The 19,975-nt window shown below is 52.6% G+C and overlaps 7 protein-coding genes across 7 annotated transcripts; 6 read left to right on the top strand and 1 right to left on the bottom strand.

Moving 5' to 3' along the window:
* Window positions 1-373: 373 nt before the first annotated feature.
* E0L32_011040 (uncharacterized protein) lies at window positions 374-1,276 on the top strand (the record flags this gene model as incomplete). Its single annotated transcript, XM_031133725.1, has 1 exon — window positions 374-1,276. The coding sequence occupies one exon, from the start codon at window positions 374-376 to the stop codon at window positions 1,274-1,276; it is 903 nt and encodes a 300-aa protein (XP_030988763.1).
* A 541-nt stretch (window positions 1,277-1,817) lies between these two features.
* E0L32_011039 (uncharacterized protein) lies at window positions 1,818-2,921 on the top strand (the record flags this gene model as incomplete). The annotated part of the gene is made up of 1 exon (XM_031133724.1): window positions 1,818-2,921. The coding sequence occupies one exon, from the start codon at window positions 1,818-1,820 to the stop codon at window positions 2,919-2,921; it is 1,104 nt and encodes a 367-aa protein (XP_030988762.1).
* Window positions 2,922-3,434: 513 nt separating this feature from the next.
* E0L32_011038 (uncharacterized protein) lies at window positions 3,435-4,196 on the top strand (the record flags this gene model as incomplete). The annotated part of the gene is made up of 1 exon (XM_031133723.1): window positions 3,435-4,196. One exon carries the CDS (start codon window positions 3,435-3,437, stop codon window positions 4,194-4,196), a length of 762 nt encoding a protein of 253 aa, XP_030988761.1.
* A 908-nt stretch (window positions 4,197-5,104) lies between these two features.
* Window positions 5,105-7,393, top strand: E0L32_011037 (uncharacterized protein; the record flags this gene model as incomplete). Its single annotated transcript, XM_031133722.1, has 5 exons — window positions 5,105-5,245; window positions 5,291-6,270; window positions 6,350-6,390; window positions 6,452-6,688; window positions 6,741-7,393. The coding sequence occupies 5 exons, from the start codon at window positions 5,105-5,107 to the stop codon at window positions 7,391-7,393; spliced, it is 2,052 nt and encodes a 683-aa protein (XP_030988760.1).
* Window positions 7,394-7,822: 429 nt separating this feature from the next.
* On the bottom strand, window positions 7,823-9,646 carry E0L32_011036 (uncharacterized protein; the record flags this gene model as incomplete). The annotated part of the gene is made up of 1 exon (XM_031133721.1): window positions 7,823-9,646. The coding sequence occupies one exon, from the start codon at window positions 9,644-9,646 to the stop codon at window positions 7,823-7,825; it is 1,824 nt and encodes a 607-aa protein (XP_030988759.1).
* Window positions 9,647-10,216: 570 nt separating this feature from the next.
* Window positions 10,217-11,854, top strand: E0L32_011035 (uncharacterized protein; the record flags this gene model as incomplete). Its single annotated transcript, XM_031133720.1, has 1 exon — window positions 10,217-11,854. One exon carries the CDS (start codon window positions 10,217-10,219, stop codon window positions 11,852-11,854), a length of 1,638 nt encoding a protein of 545 aa, XP_030988758.1.
* Window positions 11,855-12,702: 848 nt separating this feature from the next.
* On the top strand, window positions 12,703-19,917 carry E0L32_011034 (uncharacterized protein; the record flags this gene model as incomplete). The annotated part of the gene is made up of 7 exons (XM_031133719.1): window positions 12,703-12,827; window positions 12,903-17,302; window positions 18,068-18,215; window positions 18,273-18,692; window positions 18,769-18,984; window positions 19,047-19,327; window positions 19,409-19,917. The coding sequence occupies 7 exons, from the start codon at window positions 12,703-12,705 to the stop codon at window positions 19,915-19,917; spliced, it is 6,099 nt and encodes a 2,032-aa protein (XP_030988757.1).
* Between the last annotated feature and the right edge of the window lie 58 nt (window positions 19,918-19,975).

Below are 19,975 nucleotides of genomic sequence, written 5' to 3'. Positions count from 1 at the left end.
CGAATGACAGGGAGATATCTCTGGCAATACTAGCCAGCCTGGATAGTCTTGGTCTGTTGATCGGGTATTTGATCATTCTCGGCCGGGGATGGGATTATCGGAAAGATTCGCGTTTTTAACAAAACGCCGCGCCAGAACAAGGCCGAAGCTTAGATTCACGACGGCTAAACGTTATGCCGAAGCACATTGGCGCCAGAGCATGATGTGTGGAAATATGAGACTTGCACTTGGTGGGTTTAGGTATGGCTAACATGCCATACCTACTTAACAGCAATTTATTGTTCAACATTTCTCTGCGATGGAAAGTTGCTAAGCTGAGCCTTCTTCAAGCTATTGTCTCTCTCGCTTTCAACCATTTCCATTTCTTATCGTCATGTTCGAGGGATTTGAGCCATTCACAGTGACGACAGACCGGGATCTGGACGTCTCGATATATGGGCTGAAGAGTGGCGATACATCTTCCTCGTCCCTGCCTCCCCTTCTGCTCATCCATGGCTTCCCTCAAAGCCGCCACATCTGGCATCGGGTCGCGCCACAGTTGACAGACCAGTACACGGTGGTTATGATCGACCTTCGAGGATATGGTGATTCCTCGAAGCCGGAGTCAGTTGCCGCATACGCGAAGAGTGCCATGGCGCGAGACTGTATTGAAGTGATGGATAGCCTCGGGTTCGACTCATTCTTCGTTTGTGCCCACGACCGCGGCGCGCGTGTCTCACATAAGCTCTGTGTCGACTATCCTCAACGTGTGAAAAGAGCCATCCTCTTGGATATTTGTCCTACTCTGGCGATGTACACAACTACCGATTTCGAATTCGCCAAGGCGTATTTCCACTGGTTCTTTCTCATTCAAAAAGCGCCGCTGCCCGAATCACTTATACTGGCCAACACAAGAACCTTTGCGGAGCTATTCATGGGAGGGCGTCAGGCCGGCGGCCTCAAAATCTTTGACCAAGAGTGTTGGGAATTCTATGTCAAAGTATTGGAGGATCCAGCTGCGGTGCACAGCATGTGTCAAGACTATCGAGCATCCTCGACCCTGGACCTCGACGAAGCCCGGACAGACCTGGCCGAGGGAAGACTGGTACAATGCCCGCTTCTTGTACTTTGGGGCAAGCATGGTGTGATCGAGCGGTGTTTTGACGCAGTCAAGGAGTGGCGGTCCGTGACCAAGAAGGGCGTTTCGGTGACTGGGCACAGCATCGATTCGGGACATTACATCGCGGAGGAGGCACCTCAAGATATTGTTTCCTCAATACGAGAGTTCTTGGTATAGTCAGATTCTGCTCTGGTATTAAATCTAATAGTTCATTCTTCACCTTAGTCGCAAATCATCCTTGAAAGATAATTGCATAAGCCGAGAAAACAAATCCTCAGAAGAGTACTAAAGTGACTGTCCCAAGCAACACTTAGTCAATGCCGTACGCTAGGATCCGCCGCCGAAGGGCAACCATAATTCACATGCCCGATAAGACATCAGTACAGAGACTGCTCAGCTAGTAATCTAGGACATCATGACAGGAGCCCTCGTCGCCCGGAATCTTCCTCACGCCTGCGATGTCGGCGCTGGGTCGACGAAGCACAGATCGGCTGTTAATTCTGCCGCATTGGTGGCCCCGCGTTTGGACTCCACACCCGACACTTGATCAGCGACGACAACTGATCCAATATCTTCCAGGAATTTCCCAGATGATTTGCCCTCTCCTTCCCCAACATCACTCACCAGGCACGCGTTTTAAGGCAGATTGTATTGTATACTTGTTCCTGCTTAGCAACATTTCCTCTTGAGCTGCGCAGCAGTACATCGACAACTCGATATGACGCGAGCACCACTTAAGATAGCTGTCGTTCCTGGTGACGGCATCGGGGTGGAGGTCATGCCCTATGGCGTGCAATGCCTCAAAACCGTTGCTAGCATTTTCGACATCCCCTTACAGTTCGAGAGCTTTGATTTCGCCAGCTGCGATTATTATCAGAAGCACGGCGCGATGATGCCCGACGACTGGAAGAAAACCCTCCTTCCCTTCGACGCCATCTATTTCGGCGCGGTTGGGATGCCCGACATTGTGCCTGACGACGTCAGCCTCTGGGGCAGTTTGCTGAAGTTTCGCCGTGAGTTCGATCAGTACATCAATCTGCGGCCATGTCGGTTGATGCCCGGGGTTCGCTGTCCCTTGGCTGGGCGCAAACCAGGAGACATTGATTTCTGGATCGTCCGCGAAAACACAGAGGGCGAATACAGCAGCATCGGCGGCAAGATTTTTGAAGGGACGGACCGAGAAACCGTTATCCAAGAGACCGTCATGACACGGGTCGGCGTTGACAGGGTGCTCCGGTACGCTTTCGAGCTTGCGCAGAGCCGCCCTCGCAAACGCTTGACCAGTGCCACCAAGAGCAATGGCATCAGCATCACGATGCCCTATTGGGATACCCGGGTGGTGGAGATGGCCAAGAACTACCCCGACGTGGCGCTTGACAAGTATCACATTGATATCCTCACGGCACACTTTGTGCAGAAACCCAACATGTTCGACGTGATTGTGGGCAGCAACCTCTTTGGCGATATTCTGTCTGATCTTGGTCCTGCCTGCACTGGCACGATAGGCATCGCGCCGTCGGGCAACATCAATCCGGATGGCAAGTTTCCAAGCCTATTCGAGCCTGTCCACGGCAGTGCGCCAGATATCGCTGGCAAAGGGCTTGCGAACCCGGTTGGCATGATCTGGGCCGGTCAAATGATGCTGGAGCACTTTGGTTATAAGGATGCGGCAGCTGTCATGCTCAAGGCTATCGAGAACGTCTTGGCAAGATCTGAACCAGACGTCGTTACTCGCGATATGGGTGGGAATGGCACGACTAAAAGTTTCGGCGAAGCTGTGGCTGGTGAGATCGCGAGTTTAGGAAAAGGGGCATCGAATTAGATATGAATGGGTGGTACGTCAGACCAGCGGTGATTAGCTGTATCTACAATACACGGAACAACGTTGCTATGGCATAAAATAAGCACTTCGTATTACTCGCAAGGCGTCAAGGCGTCAGGGGTGTTTGTGAGGGCGGAGCAAGTGAAATCCTCCATCATACCATACCAGGGACTGGACAGCCACAGCATAACTTTGCCAATAAGATCTTCATAATTGGCCTAGTTGGATGCGAAGTTTTAGTCCGAGCTGGCGAAGCGGAGCTACAATTGACTAATTCGGCAATCCACCAACTAATTTTGGTGCAAGGATAATTATAGGGATGGATCGGGGCTATGCGAATGCCACAGCAGCATAAGCTCTTTTTTCATGCAAGATAAATAGGTGCCAGAGACCATCCACAGACTGAATAACAAGCAACACAATACTCAAGTTCCCATCTTCCACGATCAGGATAAGGCCAACACCCAGATATACATTAATTTGCAACAAATATTATCAAACCATCCATTCACCATGCATACCAGGAACCTGTTAGCGAGAGGCTTTGTCACCATCTGGGCTTTGACCTCGTTTGCAGCTCTTTCTGCGGCAGTCTGTACCGAGTGGGCGCAGATCACAACTGAGACCGAGAGTGACTCAAATTGGTCTACCAGGTTCTCCGAGAAGGTGGATCAACAAAAATGCCCAGAGACTGCAACGACGCGTTGTAAATTCGCAGGTCCGAAAAAATATCACGTCACAATTGACCCGAGGCTTATCACCAATGTCACCCATCTTGGCCTCGACTCACAGGAAAGAGACGCAATCTTCAGATTGGCGGCTGACGGATACTCCAAAGCAACGAATAGTACCTCGCGTACCGCTTTTGTCAAACTCGAAGGATCTGTCAACACAGAGGAGCTCTTTGCAACCGATTCGCCAATCCTTAAGTTCGATCCCGGCTTCAACACATCACTGCTATTTGTCCCCTACATGAAGACCTCAATTGGTAAGCTGGGTGGTTGCACCAACGCTTCTCTCAACGGGCTCCAAGTGTCGGCGGCTGCCCCGTATCTGCAACGGGATTCCAAATCCAATGAGTCTATTATTGCGGGAACTTGGGGAAGCCAAGGTGAACGGAGTGTCCCAATTCAGCCAAGCACGACATCAGCCACTTCTCCAGTTACAACATCCCCTCCCCGACCTACCAGTGGCACCTACAAGCAGATGAATGCCACCGGCATATGGGCTTGGTGGGTTCCGCTAGCTCTAGCCTGGAGTGCCTACTGCCTGTAAGATGGTATCTAGAAATACATGTAGACTTTTGTATATAGGAACGTGTTGGTCACGGAAAGGGAAAAGGTGGTTTTTTCCCCAATGGCATCAGGGTGACATAGCGCTAGACAAGCAGGACCAACTATCTTTCGTTTGTTTTACCCCTCAGTTGCAAGTGAACCGTCTACACAACATGGGGCAACCGAGCAAAACCGTGGGGTACATTGCAGATCGAGGCTCGCTGCCATGTGGATACCTCCACCTCGGAACTTTCTTCGGTATTCACGCAGTCTCACAGGACGACTCCCTAGAAGACGAGAAAAGATGTTCCGGGCCGCTAGGTCGGGGTCAGGATCCTTTGTATGGAGCATATAGAATGTCACGAGCCGCCCAGCAAGCTTGTTTGTCTGGCCTTGTCAGCACGCCAATACTCGTCGATTGCCTGCTGGTGAGGGACCCTGCATCCGATGGCGCTTCGGATGCCAGGCGGGTGGGGCGCCCCTAGCTTCCGAAGCGTAAAGCGTTCTTTCGGATGTGGCCACCAAGAGTCCAAACGTCCAAAGGCGAAGAAAGGCCAAGAAATGGGCCCATTTTCGGCAGCGTTGTTCTAGAGAGATGCATCGGAATAGGCTTCACTCGGGATCTTACCAAAAGTAGACTAGGATACCAGCTGTTCAAGAGCACCGAAGATGTGCATGCGGGGTGTTCCCTCGGGTCCGATATGATCATTCTTACAGCAACCACTCAGGATGGAGTGTTTTCAACCGCAAATACTGATTTGCCAGGACTGATGAAACCCAATGCACCCTGACATATAAAGCTGGGCCTGGCTCTGGCCACCCGTCCTTTCCCCCTCCTCTTTCCTCCTATCCATCACACTCTTCCCAGGCCAACAGTTCCATCTTTAGTCGCATAATTGGCCTAACACCATGGAACCAGCAACCACGAAGGAATCGGTGGACCATGTCGACGTCCTCATCGTCGGCGCCGGTCCGGCAGGTATGATGATGGCTTTGTGGATGGCCAGGTGCGGAGTCAAAGCTCGCATCGTGGATAAGCGCGGAAGCAAGGTAAGGGACCACCGACACTGTGCATTATCAAACCTTTGCTCATAGCCTCTTTCACGACAGATCTTCAATGGGCAAGCCGACGGTCTTCAGTGCCGCACCCTCGAGATCTTCGACTCGTTTGGGTTCGCGAACCGCGCTTGGATCGAGTCGAATCACATGCTAGAAATATGCTTCTGGAACCCGGACGAGACCGGCAAGATCCAGCGAAGCGGTCGGATCCCGGACACGATCCCGGGCATCAGTCGATTTCAGCAAGTTGTTCTCCATCAAGGGCGCATCGAGCGCTTCTTCCTGGATGCTATCGAGAGCACCAGCCCCATCCGGGTGGAGCGCGGGGTCCTCCCTACTAGCCTCGAGTTGGATGCAAGTCTCGTGGAGGATCCCGAGGCATATCCCATCACCATTAAGCTGCGCCACCTGACCGAGGAGGAGGCTACTCCAAAGCAGGTGGCAACCTCCGCAAATGGTGTGGTAGCGCAAGATGGACTGTTCCGTAGCAACCTCGCAGCGGACGATACTGCCGAGCTGCTCAGGGGTGCCGAATTAAACAGCAAGGCCAACACGGTTGAAACGGTCAAAGCAAAGTATGTCCTCGGCGCAGATGGCGCCCATTCCTGGGTGCGCAAACAGCTTGGTTTCTCTCTCGAGGGCGAATCGACAGATTATATCTGGGGCGTCCTCGATATTGTGCCCATCACCGACTTCCCGGACATCCGCATGCGATGTGCTATTCATTCGGCCAACTCCGGGAGTATCATGGTGATCCCACGGGAAAACAAGCTGGTCCGGCTGTACATCCAGATGACAACCACTGAGAAAACCGGCGAGGCAAGCTCCAGGGCTGACCGGTCCAAGATCAATCCTGAGCTCATTCTTCAAGCGGCACAAAAGATCATCGCGCCATACAAGCTAACGTACAGAACACTTGATTGGTGGACGGCATACCAGATCGGTCAGCGGGTTGGGACTCATTTCTCGGCCAACGAGAGGATCTTCCTTGCCGGAGATGCTGTTCACACTCACAGGTATGGCTGCCCAAGTGACCGTCAAAACGCATTCAAAACGAAGAATATGTTGACTAATATCACCGGTGCTCTCTTCCAGCCCCAAAGCTGGTCAAGGAATGAATGTCAGCATGCAGGATGGTTCGTATCTCAGCCCGTCGCAAGAACTTTTAGAAAAAGTGGCCTAACGTGTTTGTAACAGCGTATAATCTGGGCTGGAAAATTGCCAGTGTCGTCAAGGGTACTTCGCATCGATCTATCCTCAAAACCTATGAGGCGGAGAGGAGTCAAATCGCCCACGACCTCATCAATTTCGACCACAAGTTCTCCAGGTTGTTCTCTGGTCGTCCAGCAAAGGATGTTATGGATGAGGAAGGCGTGAGTCTTGAGGAGTTCAAGGATGCCTTCCAGAAGGGCAACATGTTTGCCAGCGGTATTGGTACGTAACTGCGCCACCTCGGCCCCGGTCTTACTTCTAACATTCATGGTAGCTGTGGACTATGGGAAGAGCATCATTGTGGCCAAGCCTTCAAGCACGGGCACCTTGGAAAATGGCACTAGCGAGTCCGATCTGGCCGTACAAACCGCCCAGTCCCTTGCCACTAACGTGAAACTGGGAATGCGCATGCCAAGTGCAAAGGTACTGAATCAATCCGACGCAAGGCCATGGCACTTCCAAGAGCGTCTTCCAAGCAATGGTACGTGGAGACTCGTGCTGTTTGTGGGCAGGCTGGGTCTGCCTGAGTGCCGACAAGAGATGACCAAGATGTGTGAGCCTCTCGGGGCACCGCAGTCATTTCTTCGACGCTTTACGCCGCAGGGTGGCCGTTATGACTCTGTTATTGAGGTTCTCACCGTACATGCTGGGCCACGAACTGACTACACGGTCTTCGATTTCCCTAAGGTTCTGCGTCCGTACGATGAAGTTGACGGGTGGGATTACAACAAGATCTTCGTGGATGATGATTCCTACCATGAAGGACACGGCCAGTTGTACGAATACCTGGGCATCTCTCCGGATAAGGGCTGCGCGATTATCTTGCGTCCCGACCAGTACGTGTCTTATATCGGCCCAGTCGGTGATTACGAGTCCATCGACAAGTTCTTCTCTTCTTTCATGGTGGATCAAACAACACGTAACTAGGCTAGTCACGATCAGAAAGGTTGGGACACGCATAGGGTTGTGTCACAAGAGCAACATGAACAGAGAAATACTGAATGATTACCTCGCCCTCACGTGTCACTTCAATTGTACAGTTCATTTCTACCACATGGTGAATGATCGCCTCAGGTTGCCCGACGGCCTCGTCTTGAACAAGCACACGTGAATTCATGCTGTTCGCCTATCATATAACCAGTAGTTGCATGGTAACAACTCTAAAAGAATGGCCAGGATACCGTGCTATTGATTATCATTACATTTGTAATGTTACCGATTCGATCCCCTTGAGCGAAGCAGAACAACAATTACACTAGAAGCCATACTAGAGCACTCGGATGCTGGACTTCCAAGAGCTCCCTGTACTTTCACAGGCCACAGGGCTCACAAGTGGTCCAATTAGCAACCGGCGGTTCAAGGTCGAGGCTGAACACCTCCTCCATCCAACTCGACAAAGGAACGTATAGGCTGCCTTCCAATCCCATCTCCCGGCTGGTAGCTACATTGCTGTATCACATTCGAGCCCTGGAGCTCAGAACCTGCTTGTTCCGGAGTGCAATCGCTAGGCAGTTGCATCTGGTTTTTGTGCATATACTCAAGCAGACCCATCCTCTGGGGGTTTACATGATGCCTTTCATCAACTTCCGGGAGGTCATTACCCCCGGTGATGTCATCACGTCTGACATCGACATGAGTCTCTTTCTTCCTACACCACAAAAGTAAACCGGCTCCTAGCCCTGCCAGGAAGACCACGACCCCAACAGTTACCCCTGCTATCAAGCCTGATGAAGTACTCTGCGATTTCGTTACGCCTGGGGTCGAAGTCGCGGTCGGCACGGGAGTAGATGTTTGGAGACGCTGTCCGTCTTCCTCAATGGGACTCCAGGTGCCCTCCCAACTTTGTGCCCATTCATTTTCAGACGGTGTCAATATTTCTGCCGCAGCGCCAATCGTGACAACCCTAGGAGCTGGCGCTAGGTTGGGACCTGGAGCCTGGGCCAGAAACCACAGCCCCTGAAAATTGTCCATCCAGTTCACTGAAACAAAGGCCGCTTGCATGAATGCCCTGCCCAGTCGAAACGTGTCTAGGTTTGGCAGACTGCAAGGAAAGTATGGGGTCGGCCGGTCGCTGAGCGGTTTGCTGAGATTAAGGTTCAGCAAGTGAAAGGGGACATTAATGGTGAAGTTGCGCGTCACAGAATTGTTTGCGCGAAAGGTGAATCCTAGATAGGCCGGAGACCGGACGATGCGTTCGTATTGCGGATCATTGGTGTTCCAAATATACAGTCCAAAGTCTGGTGAGTAGGTGACAGGCAGATTCTGAGCGATCGCTGCGCAGGTGCTCTTGGGCAGGTAAAGATATGGCTCTTTGGCATCAACCTCAACCATCAGGCCGCGCTCAATCGAGGAATTGCCTTTGGCAAGCAGCCCACACAGTACAGTAAAGTTGAAAGGCGACCGACCAACTGCGACACCAATACTAATGTCGAGAAGATCTATTGGTAGGTTATGCTGCCCGTAGCTTTGGCCAGACACGGGTCCCACGACGCGCAATTGATCATAACCGCCAAGATAGAGAGAACCGGGTATCTTCAAGCTCGCCGAACCGATATGCAGGCCGTAGGAACTCGAGGGAATGACATTCGTGTTGGCCATGTAGTTGGTGAGAAGGGTTCCGTTTGCGAGAACCCCATTCGGGTCGAGGCCGAATGACATGTTTGCTTGAGGGCCACCAAGGGCCAGGTTACCTACAGACGCCGAATATCTTGTGCCATTTGGGAGAATGCGGAAGCCTTTGGACACCAGTATGGTTGAGTGGCTAGGGAGCAGATAATCATGTATGATATCCGTCCCAGGAAGAGTCAAGGTGTCAAAGGTGAATTGTGCATCGCCGTGAAGTGTCTGGGTGCCGTAGAAGGTTTTATCGGTGACAGGGCCGGCTTGTGTCGCTTTGTAATAAGTATCTGATCTGAGGAGATCATAGATACCCGCCTCTGTAGCAAAGCAAAATGATCCAGACTCTGGTTCGTTGCATATCTCGGGGGCGAAAAACAACGATTCCCAAGAGCCAGCTGGGTAAACGTCAATGTTTTGCCCAGGGCTTCCGAAGCCGACTTGAACGGTCTGCCATGGCCCATCTGGTCCGTACGATCGCTTTGACCAGATGACTTCGCGGGGTTGGGGTTCCGAAGCACATATAGCAGCGCGGAAGAAGATGGCAAAAAGCAAGGAAGCCATGCCTGAACCCAAGCAATATTGGGCCATGCAATGATGAAAGCAAATGCAGTTATCTCGTAGCTGAGCGGGCAGCCCACCCTGGGTGAGCGAGCGGAGGCTTAGAAAAGGAACACTTCTCATTTTCTGCCAAAAATATATCGCTGAGCGACAAATGACAACAAGCGAAAATGAGCATGGTCCCTCTATGGACATTATGGACATCAGAACCAACAACACCGCTTCAAACGCAACACCAATCTCGCCCACCAATGATAGCTAACCAACAGACATCGAGGTCTGTGCAGTATTGGCTGAAGGTCGGGGTGTTGGTCCCTCAATGCAACTCTACCCCACTGCTATAATTGAGCCCTTGGGTGAAGCTGAAAAGCTGGCAAGGCAAGCATGCGCAAGAAGGACTGGAGTTTACCGCCCAACTATGCAAGCTCCAGTCATTCGCCGCCGTGGTTCGCAACCGCCAGCGGCTGGTCGCCCCCCTAATCATGAACTTCGAGAGGGCCATCTGCTCTCATCGAATATGTGCTCCTCCCTTTCGCCGAGTGCAAAGCTCTCGAGGTTGTCGCCTCTAACAACATGCCAGGCATCTTCCCAGTCTGGTCTCACGAGGAAGGCATCGACCAGAAACAGAACAGGATGCCCGGCCTCGGAAGGCAGTCACGAAAATACCTCCTGGCAGGATTCTGTCTCGCTATCTCCCTTTTTCTGACCTATCTGTACTCCCCGGCATGGCAGCACCGCAACGGCAACGACTACATTTGGGGAAAGACTCCTGGGCTTGGGCACAGTAACAACACAACCGTAGGGACTGCGGACAAAATAACTGAACCAGCCTTTCCGCCCGACTACATCTACGAGTCTGAGGACCAAAAGAACTGCGAGAGAGTTTATGGTGGCTCATACCTTACCCATATCGCGACGCACCAGCACTCGTATTGTGATGCGAGATCACCGGGGCAGATACAGTGCTTCGAAGCGCCAAGATTAGGGACGCCGTGGACGAGCGACTGGCAGAAGGATCCAATGTGTATCGCAAGAGGGGTCCTGTACAATCCGCCCAGCTCTGCATCGAACCTTGTGACAGCCAACACCTTCACCGTACAATGCGACCCTCGGCTGCCTTCACAAGATGTGGCTGGTACTCCAGAACAGGGGAACGCATTCCCTCCCTTGGACAAGATGGGTATATACTGGTTCGAGACTGGTATCGGCACACAGTTCAAAGAGTGGGATTTCGATGCAAGAAAAGACAACAACTGTTCCAAGACCGTGGATGATCCGAGCTGGATCCTCCTCGCTCGTAGAGAACAGAACAGGAACATCTGGCACAAGTTGATGGAGCCGTGGCAGGCAATGCTCACAATGGATGCCTTGCAAATGGCTATCAACCCCGAGACCAGCAAGCCATGGCTGGGCGAGACAGACGCCAGTTCGGTCCAGGTCGTCTTCGAGGACGACCGAGAAGAGATCTACGACGACTGGTGGAAGATGGTTACAGGGAATCCACCGATCCGTCGAAGTGCTATCCCACCGGGAACATGCTTCAGAAATGTGATCCTGCCGCTTGCCGGGTCAAGCAGTCCCTTCTGGACCGCCTTGTTGGAGTCTGTATACCACGAAACCTGTAGGACACAGTTTCTCCTTGACACATTTCTTCGTCGGGTATACAAATTCCTCGAGTTGACGCCGCGGGCTCCTTCCGACATTCATGTCGATCCCACCATCACTATTATTGAACGAAAGGACACACGCAAATTTATTGATCTCGATAGATGGGTCGAGATCCTCCGTCTTAAATACCGCAAATCAAGTATAAACGTCGTCGATTTCGCAGACCTCACTCTGAAAGAGCAGGTCAAACTGGTTCAGTCAACAGATGTTCTGGTCGGCCACCATGGAGCTGCCATGACACATGTGCTCTTCTTACCACCCGAGGCAGCCGTCGTGGAGATCATGCCGCCGTTCTTCGAGATGCGAGGCTTCCGTTCTGTTGCACGCATGCGGGGCCTCGCTCACTTTTCGGCACGCTGTATGTGGCCCGAAGAGTGGAACGCCACAGTCAACGGCGTACCGCTCCCAGAAGGATGGCAGCCGCCGCAGACGAAAGCAGGCTGGCAGGAAGCTGAATGGGCCTACATGACGGAGGAGAACTTTGTCGGTTACGTGGAGGCCGCAGTGAGACATCAGCAGAACAGACGTTATGACGGCATCTGAAACTTTCCGCCATTGGGTAGTGCCCTTCAATGGGCATTTATCATATCCTAATGTATACAGACACGCATTGTGAATCTCTCATCCCTTGAATATATAGATGCATTTATTGATGAATCAATTTTCATGCTTTGACGATCCTCCTCTCCTTATGTGTACCCCTTCGTCTATGATTAAATGTAACTGGACTTAAACCATCAACTTTATAAATACCCCCCTGACAGGCAAGTCCGAGCAGGCCCAAGACCGAAGTCCTCGGAGGCCTCCAGGTCATGTGTCTCAACTCCCATTGCTCTCCGCAAACTGTAGAGAAATCATCCACCCCAGATGTGAGCTTGCCAGGATAGGATCACTTCATGTTCTTGTTAGTGGAGATGTGCCTTTGCGTCTTAAGTCGCGTCATTCCTCCAACATCAAACACCGCCAAGTCTGCACCAGGGAGAGAAAAACAAAACAAAGATGGAATTTTCGCAAATCTCGGGCTTCGATGGCCCCGTTGTGTTCTTTGTTGTTGGGGATGTATTACGTGGGTACGGACTTTCGGATTACCGTAGCCGTGGCTTGGGAATCCACTCTCGGGTCTGATGATCGGCCTCCTGAACGACTTCGCCTGAAAAGGGCAGCAGAAGTGCTGCAACTTCCTTCTTGAGAATTTCCAGGAGTGGCCATGTCGTGTTATTCTTTGCAAACTTGGTTGACGTTCTACAAGAAGTCTGGCTCAGAGTGACCTGCAGTCTTTGACCAGTTCATAAACTGCTGGCGATTTCGGTTTTCCTACTCACGGGGCCTACGACAGGTCGCATCTTTACAGCGTCATCTTTCTAGCTCCTATTCCCTTGATTCCACTTCCAATGACTTTACTCGCACGTCAGGTACGGGTGCTGACCTCCAAGAATCTGTCAATCAACCTGCGCCGGCAATGGCTCTCAACACCGCTGCGCGCCTTCCTGCTGCCAGTCCTTCTCGTCGTTCTTTTGTAAGGGATCATTGTTTCAAAGCCGCGAACTCTCAATCCTCGGACCATGAGCTAATACTTACTGGACTACAACAGGGCTTTCTCCCGAAACTTACTTTCACCGTCAGCGCAATTCGGCATCGGAGTGTCACACCCAGTACCGAATCTGTCCCAGGCTCTAAGCGCCATATCTGCCACCAGGGACCGTGTCCTGTTCGTGAACAACGGTTTCGACAATGGAGCTATCGACCATTTGATCGCAAACGTGATTAAGCCTTTGAATGTAACGGACGTCGAGTTCAAAACACTTCGCAGCGCGGGAAGCCTCCAGGCGGAATGCCGTAGCTCATCACAGGGATCGTCTCGATGCATAGCTGTTGTCATATTCCACTCGTCGCCCTCCGAAGGGGCAGGGGGGATATGGAACTATACAATGCGTGCCGACGGTGCTCTTGGGCTCAACATCGATGTCGAGTCAGACTCAAATGACGCGCAACTTTTCGTCTTCCCACTGCAGCACGCGATCGATTTTGCCATCGCCCAGCACGAATCTGTCGGCGGAGCTGAGCCAACCGTATACGACTACCCCTTTACGAGCCTCACAAACGCAGAGCGGGAAGAGAAGGCCCACAGCCGGTACATGGGCAATGTCATTTCTATCCTGGCAGTGGCGTTCTATATCGCCTTGGTCGGTGTTTTGTACCACTTAACAGGAGCCATGGCAGCGGAGCGCGAGTCCGGAATGGCCCAATTGCTCGATGTCATGATGGCAAACAAAAGACCGTGGGAGCCACAGGCAGCCCGCCTCGCATCTCACCATTTGGCATTTGCCTTCCTCTATGCGCCTGGTTGGATTGCGATGGGCGCCATCTTAGGGGCCATCGCATTTACGAAGACATCCATTGCCATGTCCATTATTTCGAACCTCTTTTGCGGTTTATCTCTAACGTCCTTTGCCCTCTTGGCTGGGAGCTGCTTCAAGGAGGCTCAATTAAGCGGTATCACCGCTGTCATCTCGAGCCTGGTGCTGGCAATCATCGCCCAGGTTGCCCGCGATGCTCCAACTTGGGTCACTGGAGTGCTGGCGTTTCTCTTTCCCCCATCCAACTACATCTATCTCATCATTGCAATCGCGCGCTGGGAGCGTGTGGGGGCGGCAGCTGATGCACTTCGGTCGCCCCCAGACCAGGGATTTAGTCTGCCTATCTTTGCGTTCTTGGCTTTTGCAGTACTGCATATGATTCTCTATCCGCTGCTCGCCGCTACTGTAGAGAGGTCACTGCATGGTACCAAGTCTGCAAGTCGTAGACTCAACACACCGGACTCTCCCGTCGCTGTCAGACTGAGCAACTGCACGAAGACATACAGGCCTTCGTTGATACGGAGGTTACTCGCGCGCGCTACGGGTTCGGCTGTTTCAACTATTACAGCCATCAACAATCTCAGCCTTGAAGTCTACCGAGGCGAGCTCACCGTCTTGCTCGGCACGAACGGAAGCGGCAAATCGACGACCCTTGACGCCGTGGCCGGGATGCACTCGTTGGATTCTGGAGTTATCTCACTTAGTTACACCGGATCTCAAGGCCGATCCGGCCACTGTCCACAAAAGAACGTTCTTTGGGATGAACTGACTGTCGAGGAGCACGCCAAGATTTTCGATGGAATCAAGCGAGTCAGTGGCAAGTCATCTCGGGAGGATATCCAGTCGTTAATCAAGGCATGTGATCTCTCTGCCAAGGCCAAGACTTGTTCAAAAGATCTCTCCGGCGGACAAAAGCGCAAGTTGCAACTAGTCCTCATGTTTTCCGGAGACTCAGACATTTGTTGCGTTGACGAGGTCTCTTCCGGCGTCGACCCACTATCAAGAAGAAAGCTTTGGGACATTTTGCTCTCTGAGAGGGACCGCCGCACCATCATACTCACCACGCACTTCTTGGACGAGGCGGATGTGCTGGCTGACCGCATAGCCATCATGTCTCGCGGCTCGCTCCGAGCGCAAGGAACATCCGCAGAGCTCAAACAGCGCATGACACACGGCTACCGAGTTCATGTCCACCATAGAGCGGTGGCATCACACCAGCCATGTTATGAGGACATTCCACATTTGGATACCGATGGTGAAATTGTCTACTTCCCTGGAACGTCATCTGAGACAGCAATGTTTCTCAGGCGGCTAGAAGGCGACGGCATAAGCGAGTATGAAGTCAGCAGTCCAACTCTCGAAGAGGTTTTCCTGAATGTGGCAGCGGATACAGGACATCGTCCTGGAACCGAAGGCGGCCGTGCATCGCAAGAGTCGAGGGCACCATTGGTCGATGTCCGCTTCATTAAGCCCCTGCCAAGAACCCAGGAGCTTTTCGGTGGCCGTCCGCCTAGTCTTGCTCGGCAGTGTCGGATCATGTTCATGAAGCGTCTGACGATCTTCCGAAGGAATTACGCACCCTATATGATCGCGACCATACTACCCGTGATTGCTGCCGGGTGTGCCACGCTCTTTCTCAAGAAAGTCTCGCCCGCAAGTTGCAATCCTGATATTGCAACGCTGAGCGGTTCAAGTGGCTCAGAATCAATATCTCCACAAACCTTCAGATTAGTCACTGGGCCGGAAGACCAGTTGAGTGCAGCAGCTCGTGCGCAAATAGCGAGCGCACCGCCTGGCTCAGTCACATACGTCAAAACGCTTCAAGAATTCAACCTGGAAATAAGCCGACAGGCGGGGAACCTGACGCCTGGCGGATTCTTTCTTGGAGACTCGCCAACCTTCGCCTGGCGCGCTGATGGACCGCTCGTCTATGGCCATATCTTGCAGAACTTGTTGGACATGATGATACTGAACATCACGATTGCAAGCGATTATCAGCCTCTCGACGTCCCTTTCACTGCGAACATCGGGGACCTGCTTATTTTCGTCGCCATCGCCGGGTTCTCGATGGCGATGTATCCAGCATTCCTAATCCTATATCCAACAGCCGAACGCTTACGGGGGATTCGGAGTATGCAGTACAGCAATGGCGTAGCGGTGACACCTCTCTGGTTGTCCTACCTTGCCTTTGACTTCTTGGTCACCTTGATTGTCGCTTCCGTCTCGGCTATTGTCTTCCAAGCAGTGACAGGCGTGTGGTACTATCTAGGTTACCTGTTTCTCATCCTGCTCCTGTATGGCGTAGCGGCGACCCTGTTCGCGTATGCCCTGTCATCTCGAGCCAAGTCTCAACTCGGGGCGTTCGCTTTCTGCGCAGCCGTACAGTGCGCGTCGTTTCTGGTCTTCTTCGTCACCTATCTCGTCACGCTGACCTACACCAATCCCGCCACTCAAAGCGCAACGCTAACCACCGCCTTCTACGTCCTTGGTGCTGTCTCTCCGGTCTGCAATTTAGCGCGAGCGCTTTACCTCGCCTTAAACATGTTCGGAATAACATGCCGGGGTCGCGAGCTTGCGCCGTACCCTGGGGCCATGGATGTCTATGGTGGACCCATCCTCTATCTCTGCCTCCAGTCTCTTTTGCTCTTTGCAATCCTCTTACTCGAGGATTCCGGGGTTGGATTAAAGCAATGGCTTAGAAGGACGCGCAAGGTACAATCCTCTTCTCAGGACGCTTTTGAGCTTGAGCCTGCTTCCGGGCCGCATGGAGCACGCTCGTCCTGCAAGACCGGTCTCGAGGTCATCGGTCTAACGAAACAGTTCAAGCACCATCTTGCCGTCGACGATGTCAGCTTCAACGCACCAAAGAACGAGTGCTTTGCCTTGCTCGGTCCCAACGGAGCCGGAAAGACAACGTGCATATCCATGATTCGAGGGGACATTTTGCCGAGCAACCCTAAGAGCGAGGTCTTGGTCGAAGGTATCTCGGCGATAAGACATCGTTCTCACGCCCGACACAAGCTCGGGGTCTGCCCACAAATCGACCCTCTGGATAAGATGACGGTCCGTGAGCATCTTGACTTTTACGCACGAATCCGTGGGGTCAGTGATCCGGCGCATAACGTAGACGTGGTGCTCGCCTCGCTCGGGCTTCGAGAGTTTGCGGACCGTGTGGCCTACGGACTTTCTGGAGGAAATAAGCGGAAGTTGTCGCTTGGCATTGCACTCATGGGCAATCCCAGCGTGCTGGTGCTTGATGAGCCATCGTCTGGTATGGATGCTGCGAGCATGCGCTTGATGTGGCGCATCCTATCTTCAGTCACACCCGGCCGATCGCTCATCCTGACCACGCACTCGATGGAGGAGGCTGACGCTCTCGCCACACGCGCTGGAATTGTTGCCGGCAAGATGTTGGCATGTGGAACAATCCAGGATCTGCGGTCACAATACGCAGACCGGTTTCTTGTCCACCTCGTTCACCGAGACGCACCGCATGCTAGTGATGCGACCATGGGTGAAATTCGACGGTGGATTCACCACCAGTTCCCAGGAGCCCATCTGCAGGCGAACGGCGCCAAGTATGGACAGATTCGGTTCGAACTATCTCGGGAGGTCACGGATAACACGACCAATGGTAAATCGGTAACAACACATTTAGCAGGCGTTTTCGAGTGCATTGAGATGTTCAGCGCAAGGCTTGGGATAGAGTATTATAGCGTCAGCCGGATGACTCTTGAGCAAGTATTCCTGGGCGTTCTCGAGGCACACAACGCCCATTTAGACTCATAATGCTTGATCTAGGTGTACAAACCCGGAATGCTGCCTAGTATAATAAGGCCATCCGGGTTTGAATGTAGTACAGGTTCTACGGTCCCAAGGGGAGGAGGCAAAAGCTCGTATTTACATACAGTCTATAGGGGGGTGAATTCCAATATACCTCCCTACCTATCTAGAATGTTAATTTTTAAGTTCATTCCGCCTCTCTAATAGCGTCAAGGAACACCATGAATGTGGGCTTTGAGCTTTGCCTGTGAATTCAGAAAGTTGCGCCAGAATGAAACAGAACAAAAGAAGGAGAGGGAGAGGAGAGAAATATGTGTATGGGCCTGACGGATGGTAGACAGGCGTCTGAATTGGCCCGGATAAGGAGACGCGCAGAATCCGCAATCCTGGTGAGTGACAAACCAAATGAGGCTGAGCTGACTTGGCAGGGTCAGACACAAAACCCGGGTTGCCCCCCACATTTCCCCCAATACAACGAGAACCTGATGGTGGGATGGACCAACCAATTCACCCATCTGCAAACATGAACACTTTAGATGGTACTGCAGGCCAGGGCCTCAAGGCCTGTACTGTCTGTTTCAAAGCCAAGATAAAATGCGAGACTGTAGCTGGGCAGGCGCGGTGCAAGCGGCAAGTACTCTCACTTCAGCATCTTCATCGCGAGGTGTCGCTCTGACGATCGAAATCAGCTGCGAGAGGCTGGGTAGGGAGTGTGTTGTTGAACCTCGAAAGTCTCCGAGGCGCAGTGGAGGATCTAGCGAGCGGTAAGTCCTCCAGCCGCAGGAGTCTCTGAGTGGTCCACTGGCTGAAACTCGGAGCAGCAGTATACTCCGTCTTCAGTCCAAGATCGAGTCCCTGGAGCGGCTGTTGTCGTCTTCGCTAACTCGCAATGAGAATGGACACACATACCTCACCATTGGACAACAAGTTGCCTCTAGGGGCTCTCTTGGATACTCCACTCCTGGTGACATCTCTCCTACTCCCCGAGATGCCCAAGAGATGCTCAACTGTTACCGAAAGGATATGTGCCCCTTGCTTCCGTTTGTAATCGTCCCTCCAGAAATGACGCCAGAGCAACTTTCGGCCGAGAGACCAATGCTGTACAGAGCGCTTGAAGTCGTCACTCGGTTTCAGGACGATGCTGTGCAGTTCAAACTTTCAGAGAGCCTTCGCGAGGAGATGAGCCGGCGGATAGTCATCCAAGAGGAGAAGAGCCTCGATATACTCCAGGGAATCCTAGTGTTAGCTGCATGGTACTCTTTGCCTCACCTGCAAAGTTATTACTGGTTATCGTTGTCTAACAAACACCGCATATAGGAAACACCTCCATATACACCCGGGATATCAGGTGTCCACTCTCTTGTACCTCGGTGTTGCTTTGGCAGCCGAACTGGGCCTCGACGAAGCGCCTACCACGAGGACAGCGAGAACTGGGCTTGGGGCTTTGACGACATTTGATCGACAAGCCCCCACGTCTCACCGCAGCCTGGAAGAAAGCAGGGCGTTGCTGGGACTCTTTTGGCTCACTTCAGTGTGCGTATGTCAGAGATCGGACCCAGAAGATTACGAGCTGACCTCTGGGACCGACTCTGTAGTTCCTCGACTTGCATCAAAGATGTGTCGGGCTTCACGTTTGGCAAGTCGCTGCAATGGAGCCACCAGAGCCTACAGTCCTCCCTCGAGCTCCCTTCGGACGTCTACCTCAGCCAGCTCATCCGGACGCAGCAGGTCGCCGACTCGATCAGGTCGGTCCTTTACCGGGGACTGCTCGATGCAGATCCCGTGTCGCCTGCAGCAGTCATGGCCGCGTTCCAGTCGCTCGATACCATGGTCAAGGATGTCCACATGGATACATACCAAGATTTTGCCCAACAGTGTCAGTAGCCATCATCCACCTTCCCTCCCCTTGAGAGGGTGCACCAGTGAAAGAAAAAGACTCATTGACAAATCGAACCAGCATTGACGAGGATATCGTACTTATCGCTGCAAATTTACCTGTACAAGATTGCCCTCGACGACCGGATGTTCGACCCTTCTGCGTTCTGGCAGGATGACTGGATGAACCCTACCCTTCCTCCTTCGAATACCTCGGCGTGTTTCCCGGACATCGGCCAGCGAGACCGGTGCCTGGTGACCCTCATGAACGCGGCTGGCATGCTGATCAACCAGATCTGCGAACTCGATGATCCAGTCCTCCCAGTGCTGCCATATGCAGCCTGGGTGCAGCTCGGCCATGCCATCGTGATCCTGTCTCGCATCGTCATATACAGCCGCGAGATTGGAGATTCGACGCTCTTCTTTGAGAGCCTCTCGACTTTCAAAAACGGCTTGGAGCGCTTCGGTCGGAAAATGGAGGCAACATATGCCGGCCAAAGGAGGCGGTTACCTGCCGTCTTTGGGGCGCTCCCAGGGAGGCTCGCAGAGATATCCATGCTTGTTGACTCGGATCTCGAAGATCACAATTAATCATTACAGTCGCTTAAACGCCCTAGCGATCTATTTGTACATTTCAGACATTTTGAGG

The sequence above is a fragment of the Thyridium curvatum genome, assembly GCF_004353045.1.
Source record: "Thyridium curvatum strain D216 chromosome Unknown NODE_96_length_147924_cov_78.899118, whole genome shotgun sequence".
NCBI lineage: Eukaryota > Fungi > Ascomycota > Sordariomycetes > Thyridiales > Thyridiaceae > Thyridium > Thyridium curvatum.
Note: the sequence above shows the minus strand (reverse complement) of the source record. Positions and strands in the feature narration are given on the sequence as shown.